Raw genomic sequence first — 15009 nt, 5'->3', positions numbered from 1 at the left:
GGAAAGGTGAGCAGTTGTAGTGGGTACGTATCTGCATCCTGGTGTGGAGGCTAAGAGGAGGCTGAGCAAGAAACTCTTAGCGTCGCATAGACCCAATGGGGTTTCCCTGCATGAGCCGCAGGGTATTTGCCTGGTCTTTTGTTTTGTTTTGTTTTTCCAAATCTCCGAGAACCATTTCAAGTAGATCTCATCGTCGGTTTCCCCGTTATTTCAGCTTTCGTCTCATAGGATAATTCACTACCCATTTCCCGCAACTTTCCTATCGAAGATAAACCATATCGGACGGATGGATGCGTTCAATACAGCTGCCTTATGTTGCGAAGTCATCTGGAAGACTGTGGAAGCCGCCGCCGCGTTCGGGAGGGAGTCTCAATCACTGGTCGCTCGTTTCAAGTACGATGCCCGCATTCTTCAGCACTTTCACGACTACTTCGCACAACAACGAGCCACGGGCCTCGGATTAAGCCCAGAGGATGAACAGATCCTAGAGGACAGCATTTCTTACCTCGGGCCGCTGTTGAAGAGCGCGGAATTGTGCAAGACCAAGCTTGAGGCTCAGAGTCGCTGGTCCAGGGAATTCAACAGGCTTACTTGGTCTCTGCGGCGAAATGAAGTGCAAGAACTTGAAAAGGAGCTTTATGAATGGGCGAGGAGACTCGACCTCCGGTTAATTGCGCTACCTGAACGGGCGCGAGCTGTAATGCTTGTGGGGGAGTCACAGGAGACAATGACCCCAAACGTGGCCACCAGGACGCGGATCGAGCGGTTTGCAGCGAAAGCTGCTTCTGCAAAGAAGGCCGTTTGGGGTCCCCTTCTAGTGACACCTGATCATGTCCAGACTATGAGCCGCCGGCAAGAGTCGCGTTTCTCTTTAGGGGTTCTCCACGGGCGAAACATCCTACTGGAATTCCGGTCGCAAATGGAACATCTAGAGGCCATTTCCTTGGAACATCAAAAGGCCGAGCTGGGTGAATTCGTGGCAGCGCTCAATTATCTGGACTCGACAACCACCGGCCTCTTGCGGTGCCTGGGGTTCTATTATAACTCGATACCCTCGCCACATTTTGGTCTTATCTACCAATTGCCTATCGACCGTGATGAGAACTTCATATCCTTCAAAGCGCTTCTGGATCTCCGTGACCCACATGGGCGGCGGATGAAGCTCAAGTATTCCCTCAATGAACGGTTGGAATTCGCGCGAAAATTAGCCACTGCCATCTTCTTCGTTCACACTCTAGGTTGGGTTCACAAGGCAATTCGGTCTCAGAATATTGTTCTTTTGGGAAAGTACCCTCCAAGGGAGCAACAAGATGATGGGCGAGGCCCGATGAAATACACCCTGGGATCTCCTGCCCTAGTAGGATTTGAGATAGCCCGTACAAGCGAGGGTGACACTGATCCTGGCCGCCGTAGGCGTATGCCGCTAGAGATAGGGGTTTATGTACACCCTGACCTGCAGCAGCCCTCCGCTCATGTACGGCACAGCATGTGTCATGATATCTACAGCCTTGGTGTCATTCTACTGGAGGTGGGTATATGGTCCAGTTTGGAGAAACTGCCACAGCTTCACCCAGACATGAATCCCACGGAAATCAGTCAGGCACTACGAAAAGTGGCTCGTGAGACGGAGTTAATGATGGGGCGGCGGTACCGCCAGACCGTTGAATGGTGTTTGAATCAAGAGCACGTTGAAGATACTGGGAGCGTTAGATTAATATCCGAGGTACTCGAGAAACTGGAAGACCTCGCAGAATCTGTATGATTTTATGGTGATTACCAAGCCTAACGACTCAATGTGAGTGATGTGCGCGGACGAGCTTCTCAATAATACGAGGGATCCTCGTCGTGGCACGAAATGATTTGCTCTTCTCAATTTTAGTACACTTGGCAGTAGCAAGGGCCTCGTCAGAGGCATGACCACGCTAGTCCGCTATGTTCATTTCAGCATGTTTTGGTTCCAAATTTTGACAGTGGTTGTTTCATTGTCATCGCTCCTTGCAAGATGGAGGCTCTCAACCGACTGCGTACAAGATTAGACAAAAACCGCACGCCGATCACCCATGGTGTTGTTGAGCCAAAACCCTTCAATCCCACAGCTGCCCCTCAACCCAGCACCGAGCCAAATACTTCAAGTAACCCCAAAAGTTCACCGTCAAATCTTGTCTCGAGACGTTCACAATCATGGCCGGTGGAGTTAGAAACACCACGGTTCCATCTCAAGGTACTCATCTACTGCGTCAACTTGGGCCAGCTAAGATCTAGAACTTCGGGGTTACCGCAGCGAGACCTGAGCTGCTGGACCTTCATTTCATATGGTCTAGCCAATGTTGCAGGAGGTGAACTTGTTATGACCCTTCTAAGGCGAGAGTCTGAAGGCCCTACTGCATATCCTTTAGATTTTTTGCGCATCTGCGACCGATTCTACGGAGAAGCTCAGCGACATTGCAAACAGCTTCGTCGTTGGCAGGTATTAGAACTTGAAGAACCCCTGTTTGATCGCGAAGACTTTCACACAGTCATTCTGGGCTTTCAAAATACGGCACTTGTGGGAATGGAGATTCTGGAGGCCGAAAAGGTCACTAAACCATATTTTCATGTCCTTCTTTTAACGGATGAAGAGGCTGATGTTGCCGATAAACACGGCATGATGCGCGCATTTATCGTTCGCCTGGACTCACCCCCATTCTTTCCCTGTCCAGAATTCGTGGATCGGGATAGAAAGTCGGGCAGCAGCCTGTCCAATATGAAGGGAAGTTCGTCATTACGCACATCTTCAAATCAGTTGGCAATAAAAGGGCTCAATGTGCTTCAGGAAGGGACGGACATTTACCTGCTTGTGCCACCTGGTCAGGCCGAAGACTTCAAAGCCTCAATCCCATTTAGAAGCACTGTTGGTCAGATTCCGCTGCGCATTGAGTCTGAAATGCATGAGGCATGTGACAGTGTCTACTATTGGGATAAGCCAAATGATTATCCAACGCGGCGGCTATGTGCCGGACCTCTGGCCAGCCAACTGACTGCAATGAACTTTCTCAATATTTGTCCAAACCAGTCCACGCCTGCGATTACGCCAGTGGAGGATGGTTGTTTAGGTAAGTACTGGATAACTACCTAACCAAATTAAAGGTAGTTATCTAAGTCGAGCAATCCTTTCCCCTACATGGTGTGATATTGATAGCAAATACAGTTTTCATGACAGTGCCTCAGTCTAAAAAGTTCTTCACAGCTGCGATATCCGGTACTGCATTCAGCATGTCCACTGGCAGCATGTCCTTTCATTTAAGCTGGTCTTCGCCTTGGCCTTTACCGACTCAGTCACTTTTAACAGATAAAGCAATGTTTGTTGTATCGCCATCTCCGGGTCGTTCATCTACTGGGGGAAAACACGTGAAAAGGGCCCCTCATATAGAGTCAGGGGGAGTTGTTCTCATCCGCCAGCCATCAGATTTCCGCAGTGTCCTTATGGAAAAATTCGGAACCTTCGTGGACCTTATTGATGAGGTGATCGTGAACACAGTTCCTGAAATTAAACCTGCGTCCTTACCACAAGGTTGTGGAATCTGTGTGCAATTTCGGCTGCCATCGACAAACACCTCTCCGTTCAAGTTAGCGATGACGTCCTCGGTCGCGAACTCTATCTTACCGGTCAACGCCATTCTAGACGCTCTAGAAAAGCTACCATGCATTAATGTCTTTGCCATTCCGGACATTATAGAGGTACAACTATTGTACGCCTGCTGGGGGTTCCAAATAGATCAATTCGGTCCTCCGACAGCCCTGTAGAGGGTTGCGAGATAAGTAAGCAAAAATAGGAGTACTTTGATATTTGACTACGTTCAGGACCTACGTGCATGCCTCATATTATCTATCATACACTACCGCATATACCACGATCTCCTCCCTATGGATTATTATCGACTGAAGAGGATGAACTGTTAATGTATGGGGGTTGACATTCCTCTAACTCCTTCTTAGCCAGATCTCAGGAAGGCTAATATCCATGACCTTCCCTGTTCTAGCTTGGCTAAGATATAATGTATGTACTGTACTAAAATGACTCAACTAGGTTCGTTCCTGACACGCGAACGCCGCCTTAACCTTCGCACCACCCTACCAGGGAGATAGGTACATTGGCTAGACACGACCCTACTTTAGCTCCCACGCTCACAGACGGACAATTCTTCAAGTACAGGATAATGAAAGATCAAATCCGTCCCTATATCACATTCACCGAGGCCGATCGATTGTGAGTCCTCACCTCTTATTTGTCTCGGTCGAGCAACCCCGAATGAGAGCAGGACCAGTCAGACTTATCTATCGCTAGGCTAGATACCCCCCACCTGCAATTGGACATCCAAAGCACCCCTTACTTGCTCTTTACTATCCGGAGACTTCCGACTCACAGGAAATCCGATAGCAGACCGTGTCTGTTCAAGTGGAGCCCCGTTGGCAATGGCTTCGTGCTTGGCGGGTTTGTCCTCCTCTGGCACGTCCAGTCTGCCAATGAGCGTATCACGATGCAGCAGGTCGAGATTGCACCAGATCCAAATTACGACCCGTCACTGGTCCAATCTACTTCTCTCCGCATTATCAAGTACACTCCACGTCTCTGGGAGTTGAAGACGGGAGAGTCGGTGTCCTTTCGGTCTAACTTGCCAGAGCACTGGGAACGGCAGCTACGGCCGGGGGAGACGTATGAACTTCTCTGGCTGGGAGGCATGATCGCACTGTGTGACTGGGAGACGACGAAGGAATGTCTTGGGAAGGAACTGAGGCTTTGTTCTGAGACGGGGAGAGATCTCTTAGTATTACCAGGGGGAGCGCATACTCTCCTCTCGGTAGGGAGTGTGCGCTCTCCTCCAGTACCCAGGGTATCGCCAGGGCCTGTTCAGGATGAAAATCGTGTGTATGTTTTCTATCTCCCTATGTTTCTATTCTCATGTTATCAGATCTAACCAGAGGTGCATTGTAGGCTTGGAGCCCCCATCCTCAGCGTGGAACTGCAATGTCCTCCCACGATCCATCGCCAGGGTCTCTTCCAGGTCATCAGAGAGCTCCACTATCACCCTTCGGAATCGCAGGAGGCAAAAGCAATTACATTCCACACCCTGATAGCTTCCCGATCCATTGCAACAAGAGACTGCTTTCAACTCTATCGACGCAATGTAACACGCCTCGAGCGAGTCGAAACCGACAGCCTCAACGACGCATACGCTATCTACGATGACCCGGACGTGCTCGTCAAGGTCACCGCCCACGATGATTTCACCACTCTCCGACCGGGGGAATCGTGGAATTTTCCACAGTATATCCAGGGACGGAGCTGGACGGATATTCCCCGTGATGCACATGTTGGGGAGACCTCCTACGTGCAGTACAACGGGGGGACCGTCGACTGGTGGAATTGGGGTGGGCAGGAGGGCCATGCCAGCACGAAAGTGACCTTGTCCTGTTCAATATCTGGACGAGTGGTGGACCCGGCAGATAATGGAGAGAGACCGCGGTTGGTCGTTCCGGCGTCGAATATCGTAGAGTTCACCTTGGTTGGTTCTGGATGAGATTACATCATGATCTTCCCAGTAGTTCATAGGATAGCAGTAAACAGGAGTACTGCTCGAGCGCAGCTCTCAACAGTGGTTCCATCTCCATATCAGGCGCCTTCAATACCATCTTATTTCTCGCCAAAACGAACAACGATATCTGTACCAGGGCAAATATCGCATTATCCACTGCCGCCCACCTGACCATCTGGTATCAGCTCCAGAATGCCTCGTGAACTACCTCTCTAACCGAAAATCCCAAGAACTTTACACGCATCATCCACGGGATTGCCACCAAGATAAACACGACACCCTGAGTCAGAAGCCCTAGCAGTCTGAGTGCTTGCAGTTTTTCTACGGGCAGGGCACGGATTGTGCGCGCTTGGCAGGGGAATGCCACCAAGGCAGCCAAGATCGTGACGATCGGGTTCATGAAAAGGATGTGCCAGCCGCTGAACAGGGCTTCCGCCCAGTTGCGGTATGAGCTGCCCCGGGGACCCAAGATGTCATGATTGATGGTGTCAACGAAGAGGGGTATGATGGAAACAAAGGCGGAGAGAATATAAACAGTTAGTAGCCCAATTTTGTATCCGATGTGATTATCGGATGGGAACTAGAGGCACAAGATAAAGCTGCTTTTGTCAGGGATTTTATATACGAGATTTTCGTACAGCAGTGGACGGGGTCTGGAGAAACTGACAGGAGGAGATACAGGACCCAAAAAATGGTGAACTGGGCCAAGTTTAGCCAGTCGTCGCTTGTTGGCGGGGTTTCGATGAAGAAATCCGAAGTCGTCGTGCTGTTCACCAGTTGGAAGGACCCGAGCGTGAATTGATCAGTCGCAACGATGAGGTTGAGCAACAGGTAGCCGAGTGAGAGGCCCTGGCAGTTCCCATGCACCCAGATACGGTGTAGCTGGGGCATGTAGGAAGCCTCGCCGAGCAGAATGAGGATTCTACATAGGAGTCAGTCTCTTGTCTTGGAAGAATAGGATTCTAGGGACGCACATTCTCAGGTAGTTTGGGATGAGTTATGCCATCTCCTGCTAAGTTCGTCTGTCTACCTAGAGATGGGATGAGGATAGGATGCGATAAGAATAATCGAGCGGGTGGAAGGATTAAAGCCACAATCTGCAGTTGGTCCATTTATCGTAGTAAGATAACAATCTCCTATTTGGTATTTGATGGAGATTCCTCCCTCCCTTGGCCTGGGCCAGCGTTTGGGTGCAGGACCAGCGATTGCTCTTGCTTGCAGGATGTTGGTACTTGCAGGATGTTGGTGATTGCAGGATGCAGAGGGTCTTCTGGTTTCTTCCTTCTGTTTCTTCTAGATTGCTTTGTTCGATGGCCTATATAGGCCATCTCCTGTCTTCTTCTTCTTCTTCTTCCTGTCCCTTAGAGGTTTTTCTAGATAGAGATTGATGATCGTCCCTCCCCTGCTTTCCTGGCTTCCTCTGCGTAGCGATTTTCGCCGTCAGTATTGTACCTTACCTAGGGGCTATATAGATACGAAGGGGACCAGGTGCCTTAAGAGGATTCTCTTTAGTTAAGAGAGGCAAGCTAATAGCGCTGTGGACGATAAGAATCATCTGGTGCTACCTAGGTTCTTATGTTGTCTACTGTGCAATTATGTACCCTGCGTAGCGCGACTCTAGGTAAAGCAGCGCCTGTCAACTTCTTATCCTGGAGGGAACTACCCGACTATAAGTACTCCTTATTGTCCGCACATAAGCCATGCACCGCCTAGTTAACTAGTTAACTAGTAGTTCAGCGGATGACACATGCGAATTTTGGCTATTGTGTGGTTTCAATGCATCAATTTCTGAAGCTAACCAATCAGCTGCCGAGATTTTATCTACATCTCGTACAGCATGAATTCTCTTTAGTTTGATCATATGGAATTTAGAGCAGGAGAGAGGTTCGACTCTCCCAGACGACCCTCGAATCAGGCCTAGAGAACTTCTGTCAAATGTTCTTGGTTTATAGATGCCATGATTTTGTATAAAGCTCATCTGGTAGGTAGTATATCCAAAGAGATGGACGCTTAAGGATAAATTTCATTTTGATTCCTCAGTTCCAAATTTAGACACGATAGATGTTATGAACGCGCACTGCCAAGCTGTGCCACTTCCAGAATTGCGTTTGCAAAAACCTCGGGCTTTTGCAGTGGTATGTTCTCGCCACAGCCTTTCACAATGTGATGCACCCTTGGCCCCGCGAAGTATTTCGCTGTAGTGCTGCCATTCGTAGCAGGAAAAACGACAGCTTGATCCGGATCGAGTGTGACAGACGGTACAGTGATAAGAGGCTGCTTATCGAGCGCATTCGCTAGCTCTGCATAGCTAGGATCTCCGGGGGCATAAAGTAGACGATTGCGATAGAAGTTAGTTGCAATATCTACATAATCTGGATTATGGAAGGCCAGTGATGCAGCCTCTAATTGCTCTTCGGTATAGGTCCAGTTGGGGCTATTTTTCGACCAGAGTACTTCAGCCCAGCCTTTCGTATCACTGGCCAGTGAGCTGTACCCCGGGGGTGTTAGAAACACATAGTAGTACCATTTGACTGGGTACGTGCTCGCCGCGGCAACATTCCAGGCTGTCTCTCGATTTTGAATGAGATAGGAGTTTGCTGCGACCATTCCCGAGCATCTGTCTGGCCAGAGCGCCGCTGCAACGTTGACAACGACTGTTCCCCAATCATAGCCCGCAAATATAGCCTTTTCGATTTTAAGAGCATCCATCAAGTCGATAATGTCTTTACCCAAGGCAGCTTGCTCTGCGCTGCGTGGTGTACTCGTTGATAAGAATGTTGTATTGCCAAATCCTCGAAGAGAAGGGACAATGACACGATAGCCTTCATTCTCGAGTTTCGGAACAACATCGACGAAGGTATCTATCGAATAGGGAAATCCATGGACAAGTATGGCGACGGGAGCAGTGGCGTTTTTAGGTGCAGAATCATAGTACTCGATGGACAGTCTGGGCGTCTGAGCATAATGGACAGGACTGAGAGTTGGCAAAGAGATACTCGTTCCCGTTGCCGTTATAGACTTGGTTGCGGCGGTTGTTGTAAGTGAGAAAACAGACAAAGCCAGGAGGATATTACCTCCAGCTGTTAAAATTGTTCGCATTGTAAACGAGCTTACCAGATGAAAAGCGTCTGGTATTTGCGCCCGTTGCCTGTACTGGATAGCCTGAATTTATACTTTTCCAGTCGACAGACTACAAGGTTCTTCAGCACATAAACTGTGGTGATAATTCATAAGCCTGCACTCCTTTCAGCCTCAAAAGAGCGTCTAGCGCTAGTGCTTATTTGAGAAAGTGTGATGGCATAATAGTAGTAGAAACTGCACATTTCAAGCCTGCAGGGGTTGTGGTTGGTCGGACATTCCACGGCTGAGAGTCGCCAGTTATGCCGCCCGCTAGCCCGCAACTCAATGCCTACGTAAGCCACGCCTACCAGGATATGCAAATACCTAATTTAGACGGTGAATTGCTAGCCACGGTTTCAGCTACTTGGCTGCCCAAACCACAGAGCTTAGCAGCCATACTGGAAGTCTTTTTCTATGAATCAAAATTCGAACAAATATGCACGTCCATGTGTACGACATGTGGCGGGTTGGACGCAGATCAGAAATCAACCTTGTCTTCGAAATGAGGGAGTAGTTTATAATTTTACTAAAGTATTGTAATCACTTGTTTGGCCAATGCATTGCCGCCTCATCTTACCTCTCGAGTTAGCCGCGCATCTATAGTGATGAAGTTCACCCAAGTACTTTTCCAGACCTTGGGTTGTCTAGGTCATCTATCCTCCTGTTTTCGCGTTAGTCCAGGCTATCAATATCAAGGTTGATGCCTCTAGATCGAAAGCGGGTCCTTAGTATACTCGTCTTCTTTTATCTTACATATCCTAGTTCCCTCTATTTAGGCTCACGTTCAGTGTACCACCCAGTATATCTTCTGTATTTCAATTTAAAATTATGAGGTCCAAATTAGAGGGTCCCAAGGGTCCCTGCTAAGAATCGTATAATTTAAGAGGAACCATTCGAGCGCCTCAAGAAACAGTATTGCCACCAATTCGATTTGTCACTTCGTTCTTGACTTGACTAACTAATAGACCTTCTATCCTGCACATAGATTCTATCTTAACATACTAGTACTTCAAGGCCTCTGATAACTGGAGCGACAAGATTAATTAATAGAGGTCTTCCCAGTTAAAGAATCCTTCCCAAGACAAATCACTTGAGCCCCTTAGCTCGTCAAAAATCGGTTTGATATCTTGATCATGAGAGCTCGAAAAGCATTCGTCAATGCAAGGCATACGATTTGATACTTTCTTTGTAGATTCGTCCGAGGTTGGTAATCTGTATAAATCTGGAACAATCTGACCATCCCTGACTTGAGCAGCATTCGAAGCAAAATGAATGGTTTCATGGATACGATCTTTGAGAGGATGTCTGTCCGGGTTCTGGGTTCTAGATAATCTCCAACAGTAGCTGCACCGCTCGGCTAATTCCATTTGCAGGCTGACCTAGCCGTATACGCTTTTCCTTCAGAAGGTGGCATATCTCAATGACGTCGCATCATCGATCGTTTCAAATCAGCCTACGTTGCCTAATTGGGATAAGTATAGGCCTAAGAAATCAGGTGACAGGGTCCCCGGCGGTCAGTAATAAAGCGGTCGCTGTAAGCCTTAGAAAATGGTCGGTGTCCGCCATTGGCCGCCGTTGGGGGTCACAGGCTTTAGTGGCGCTAGCGCTACTGTAGTTTAACCGTGTCCCTTTCCCCTTAAACTTCTTTAACCTCATGGGCGAACCGGACATACGCCATAGACGCCAGATGTTGTCAAGAGACATGTTTTTGTGACAAATAAATAGGCGTAATTATCCTCAGGCCCTAATCCTCTGAATCTAATTACAATCCTAACCTCACTATGTCGACGGTTGCACCGACGGATCCCGGGCGATGGCGACTCGACGTCGACGCAGGTGTTCACCAATGGCGATATCTCGATGAGGTCGCGTCCACGCGGCGACCGCAGTCCGCGGCTGAGAAATATTTTCTTGGACTGCCCACGGTGTGTAGTGCTTCATGCAGTGTAATGTTTTGCTTGCTCACTTGTCTAGGGATTACCGCGGCTTCCCACACCACGCAATTTCCAAGAATCCGCTCGCAATGGATTCCGGTTCTATCAGAGTCTCCAGCTGGATGATGGTCATTGGGGCTGTGCGTATGGTGGTCCTAGCTTCTTGCTGGCTGGCATAGTGATCGCTATGTATATTACCGAGACGGAGATTCCCCCAGAGTGGAAGACCGAGATTATATGCTATCTGATGAGCACGGTAAACAAAGATGGTGGTTGGGGCTTGCATTCTGCCGGGGCTTCGACAGTTTTTGCAACAACCCTCTACTACATCACATTGCGAATCCTGGGTCTCGAGCCGACGCACCCTTTGGTCACCAAGGCTCGCGCTCGCCTCCATGCCCTAGGTAAGCCTTTGCTTGCTTATATATTATACCAGGGCTGGACTCATCAAATGTATAGGAGGCGCAGTTGGTATCCCTCAGTGGGGTAAAGTCTGGCTGGCATTATTGAACCTTTACAGTTGGAGCGGAGTGAACCCGATTCCCCCCTGAATTCTGGTATGCTTTTCTTCCGGGTTTATCCTTATCTATCTCTTTTGAACAATTCATGACATTGGCTCTCAATCTAGGTTGCTTCCTGACTGGGTTCCGTTCCATCCATGGCGTTGGTGGGTTCAATGCCGCGTGGTTTATCTTCCCGTCTCGTATCTTTATGCAAATAAAGCCACAAAACCTCTGAATCCATTCCTCACTAGCCTCCGCCGTGAGATCTATACGCAATCGTATGACGAGATCGCCTTCGAGCGATATCGGAACTTTGTGGCCCCCGTTGACCTCAAAAAGCCAACAACCGCGCTACTTCGTGTCGCCAATGTATTCCTACGTTTCTGGGAGCAATATATTCGGCCAGATTGGATTGTTCAATGGGCTAATAAGCGAGTTTGCGCGTTGATCCAACGTGAGGATGAGAATACCTCCTATAACTGTTTGGCTCCAGTCAACAAAGCCTTTCACATGGTGGCTGTGTGGCACTCTGATGGTGCTAATAGCGCTCGTATGACTCGTCACCGCGAGAAGATATCCCCTTATATGTGGAAGGGAGAAAATGGGATGACCTGCAGTGGCACTAATGGTGTCCAGGCCTGGGACACAGCGTTCAGCATCCAGGCGATTGTGGAGGCTGGTCTAGGCACTGAGCTGGAGTTCCGTTCATCATTGGAAAACGCCCTTAAATACCTGGATATATCTCAACTGAGGGAAGACTTGGCTGATCCCTATCGCCAGCCGCGGAAGGGTGGCTGGCCATTCAGCACCAGAGACAATGGCTATGTTGTGTCCGATTGCGCGGCGGAGGGCCTCAAGGCCGTCCTGATGCTTCAGGAGCAGTGGTAGGATTCATATTGTATTATTTTTGATAAAATTGATTGCTAATTCATCGCAGCCACTTTGCCAAACTTATCTCTGATGAACGTCTCCAGGATTGCGTCGACACCCTGTTGCTCATGCAAAACCCTGGCGGTGGATTTAGCAGTTATGAACGCACCCGCGCTAGCAGTCTGCTTGAATATCTTAACGCATCGGAGGTCTTTGACCGTATCATGGTTGAGTACTCGTATCCCGAATGCACGACGGCGGTCGTGACGGCCCTGGCGCTATTTCGCCGCCACTTTCCCACCTACCGGTCTGCCGAAATCGATAGGGTCGTCCGCCGCGCTATAAAGTATATCATCAGTGCACAACGGCCCGATGGGAGCTGGTATGGGTCTTGGGGAGTGTGCTTCACCTATGCCTCGCTCTTTGCAATGCAGAGCCTCGAACTGGTTGGTCAGACATGGCAGACTAGCGACCCCGTCCGCAAGTGCTGCAAGTTCCTACTCCACACACAGAAAGAGGATGGAGGCTGGGGTGAGGATTACACCTCTTGTGAGGTGGAAGAGTATATCCAGCATGAGCAGAGCCAGGTGGTGAATACAGCCTGGGCGTGCTTGGCATTGATGCATGCACGGTATCCGTGTAAGGAAGCCATTGAGAAGGGACTCAAGGTACAAGATCTCTCTTCATGAATTGGTATATATACTGACTGTTGTGTTGTAGTTGATTATGAGTCGGCAGCAGGCAAATGGAGAGTGGTACCAGGAGGATGTGGAGGGGGTTTTTAATAACACATGGTGAGTTTGACATTATCCTTCGGAATAATCAGGTATTGGTGACTAAATATATTCCTGCAATAAGCATGATCGGATATCCGAACTACAAGTTTTATTTCACTTCATGGGCCTTAGGGAGGTATAATAATGTGTATCTCCCTATGCTCAAGGAAATGGACTCTTATAGCTAGTTTCACACCCTCTCCACCTGGGAAAAGAAAGAGAGGGAGAGCTTGGAGACCCTCATTTCAACTTCTCAATACCATTCAGGTACATATCTGATTTTGTCTGTACTCGCCCTTGATCGTCCCCCTCGTGTGAGATTTAGCTATTTGTTGTAATTTAGAAGGTTTTTTTATTGCCCTTTCTGGTGAGATATCAGAGGCGATATGTGTACAGCATGAAGTCCAAATTGATTGGAAATCAGTTCGATTCTCATACATACAATACAGGAATTATTTCCGATATTGTGGCTTCATTCCTGATAACCGCCTGCCTTGTATCACAACACCATTCAGCACGATAATTTTGGCCCGATTTGGAACATGATGCCCTATGTTTTAGTATATACCAGTCTCTGTTTTCTCCTCTCTAAAGTCTCAGAGGGTATCATTATAGTTAAAACTGATACAGACACTCCTTCGGCACAGCAGCTAGCCGTCCGCCCGTCCCTCAGCCAGCTAGCCACCCACGCTGTTGTTTTCATACTAGTGTAGCCTTTAAGCTACACGAGGGGAATTACTCAAAACCAGAATATCGTAATTCTACTAAGATAGTATAAGCAATGAGAATGTGGTCGTTGCAATCAAAACCATCCATCATGTTGAATGACAATAAGCAGGAATTTCCCACGAGATATCTAGAAAATAAATACATAGAGACGTCTCCGCCGTGAAAATACTATACAGTCAATTGAGCTGGCAAAACGATGCCTCTCTATACCAGCTTGGATCTAGGTCTTGGTTAAGTGGGATGACCACTCGGTTTAGTCAAGCTGTGACCCTTTATGCTGGAACCTCCTGGGCGGAACAGTGTATACCTCCACCCAAGAATGGTAGCTCATCAAGGCGCACAGTCTTCACCCGACGATCCTTGTACAACCCACAGATCGTGTTAAGCGCTGCGGCGTCGGCTTTCTTGTCTCCAAACTGGGGGAAGATAACTCCACCATTCACAAGTAGCCAGTTGACATAACTCAATGAAGGATAATCCTCCTTTTCATTTTCGATGTCCTTAAGAGTTCCTCGGTCCAATCCAAGCGAATACAAGTCGGCCTCGATCATTTCGATAACCTCGAGCCGGCGGCCACGAGCGTCCGTCACATTAGCGAGAATGGAACGGGCGTCCGAAAAGACTTTGGAGAAATTGCTGTCATCAAGAGTGTTCGGTCTGCTGATGACAACCTTTCCTGGTGCAACGAAACGCGCAAGTCCATCAACATGGCCATCTGTGATATCACCACCCTTGACACCCGGAAGCCAGATAATCTTAGTGACACCAAGTGTTCGATGTATCTCACCCTCAATTTGTTGCCGGGTCTTTCCTGGGTTGCGATTCTCGTTGATGATTGAGCTGTCGGTGATCAGAAGAGTACCTTCTCCATCGGTCTCAAGTGAGCCGCCCTCCGTCACCAGCCAGGTAGAAATTCGAGTGAGATTCATGTTGTCGTCGATCTGGGACGCAAGGGATTGGGAGGCATTGACGGGGAACTTGTTACCCCAGCCATTGAAATTGTAATCAACTCCAGCCAGGTGACATCCATCAAAAACGAAAGTCGGCGCCAGGTCACGCATCCAAAGATCAAGTTTGGGGTAATCATGTACGGGCTGGATGAAGATGCCATCTGCATCATGCTTGAACCGTTTCTTTGCCTCCTGGAGGCGGTCCGGGGTGACCAACAGAGTGACTTGCTCGAATTCAGCGACTGCCTCAGCAATGGTTGAAATATCACGCGTGACATCTGCTAGATCACGACTGCCACATTTGTCCGCGTAGGCGTCGTTCTCAATCGATGGCCAGGCCATAATGATCTCATCATGGCGATCCCACTCCGCAGGGCGGTACATTGCGAATGTCAAAAAAGCCTGAAGCTGAAGAGTAGCAAGGAAGAGGAGTTTTGAGCCCATAGAAGCGGTTGGAAAAAATCCTGGTTCCCCAGGGCATATGATGAGAATATAAACCCGCTTGTCTTCAGTTCTTATACATCTCAGGGTCTCTGTAGACTCATGCTGCTGCC

General features: G+C 48.7%; 7 protein-coding genes across 7 annotated transcripts; 4 read left to right on the top strand and 3 right to left on the bottom strand.

The window, feature by feature from the left end:
• Window positions 1-286: 286 nt before the first annotated feature.
• On the top strand, window positions 287-1762 carry N7458_001583 (uncharacterized protein; the record flags this gene model as incomplete). The annotated part of the gene is made up of 1 exon (XM_056904966.1): window positions 287-1762. One exon carries the CDS (start codon window positions 287-289, stop codon window positions 1760-1762), a length of 1476 nt encoding a protein of 491 aa, XP_056769073.1.
• Window positions 1763-2002: 240 nt separating this feature from the next.
• N7458_001582 (uncharacterized protein) lies at window positions 2003-3115 on the top strand (the record flags this gene model as incomplete). Its single annotated transcript, XM_056904965.1, has 1 exon — window positions 2003-3115. One exon carries the CDS (start codon window positions 2003-2005, stop codon window positions 3113-3115), a length of 1113 nt encoding a protein of 370 aa, XP_056769072.1.
• Window positions 3116-4517: 1402 nt separating this feature from the next.
• Window positions 4518-5558, top strand: N7458_001581 (uncharacterized protein; the record flags this gene model as incomplete). The annotated part of the gene is made up of 2 exons (XM_056904964.1): window positions 4518-4906; window positions 4973-5558. The coding sequence occupies 2 exons, from the start codon at window positions 4518-4520 to the stop codon at window positions 5556-5558; spliced, it is 975 nt and encodes a 324-aa protein (XP_056769071.1).
• A 196-nt stretch (window positions 5559-5754) lies between these two features.
• On the bottom strand, window positions 5755-6495 carry N7458_001580 (uncharacterized protein; the record flags this gene model as incomplete). The annotated part of the gene is made up of 2 exons (XM_056904963.1): window positions 6237-6495; window positions 5755-6153 (listed from the first exon to the last, which is right to left on the bottom strand). Exons 1-2 carry the CDS (start codon window positions 6462-6464, stop codon window positions 5755-5757), a joined length of 627 nt encoding a protein of 208 aa, XP_056769070.1. The 5' UTR covers window positions 6465-6495.
• A 1142-nt stretch (window positions 6496-7637) lies between these two features.
• Window positions 7638-8672, bottom strand: N7458_001579 (alpha/beta fold hydrolase; the record flags this gene model as incomplete). The annotated part of the gene is made up of 1 exon (XM_056904962.1): window positions 7638-8672. One exon carries the CDS (start codon window positions 8670-8672, stop codon window positions 7638-7640), a length of 1035 nt encoding a protein of 344 aa, XP_056769069.1.
• A 1802-nt stretch (window positions 8673-10474) lies between these two features.
• N7458_001578 (terpene cyclase/mutase family protein) lies at window positions 10475-12964 on the top strand (the record flags this gene model as incomplete). Its single annotated transcript, XM_056904961.1, has 6 exons — window positions 10475-10618; window positions 10668-11031; window positions 11351-12014; window positions 12068-12668; window positions 12721-12794; window positions 12859-12964. The coding sequence occupies 6 exons, from the start codon at window positions 10475-10477 to the stop codon at window positions 12962-12964; spliced, it is 1953 nt and encodes a 650-aa protein (XP_056769068.1).
• Window positions 12965-13777: 813 nt separating this feature from the next.
• On the bottom strand, window positions 13778-14839 carry N7458_001577 (agmatine deiminase family protein; the record flags this gene model as incomplete). Its single annotated transcript, XM_056904960.1, has 1 exon — window positions 13778-14839. The coding sequence occupies one exon, from the start codon at window positions 14837-14839 to the stop codon at window positions 13778-13780; it is 1062 nt and encodes a 353-aa protein (XP_056769067.1).
• Between the last annotated feature and the right edge of the window lie 170 nt (window positions 14840-15009).

This window comes from Penicillium daleae (genome assembly GCF_028827525.1).
Source record: "Penicillium daleae strain IBT 16125 chromosome Unknown utg000002l_segment0_segment0, whole genome shotgun sequence".
NCBI lineage: Eukaryota > Fungi > Ascomycota > Eurotiomycetes > Eurotiales > Aspergillaceae > Penicillium > Penicillium daleae.
This window is presented reverse-complemented; position numbering and strand designations above follow the sequence as displayed.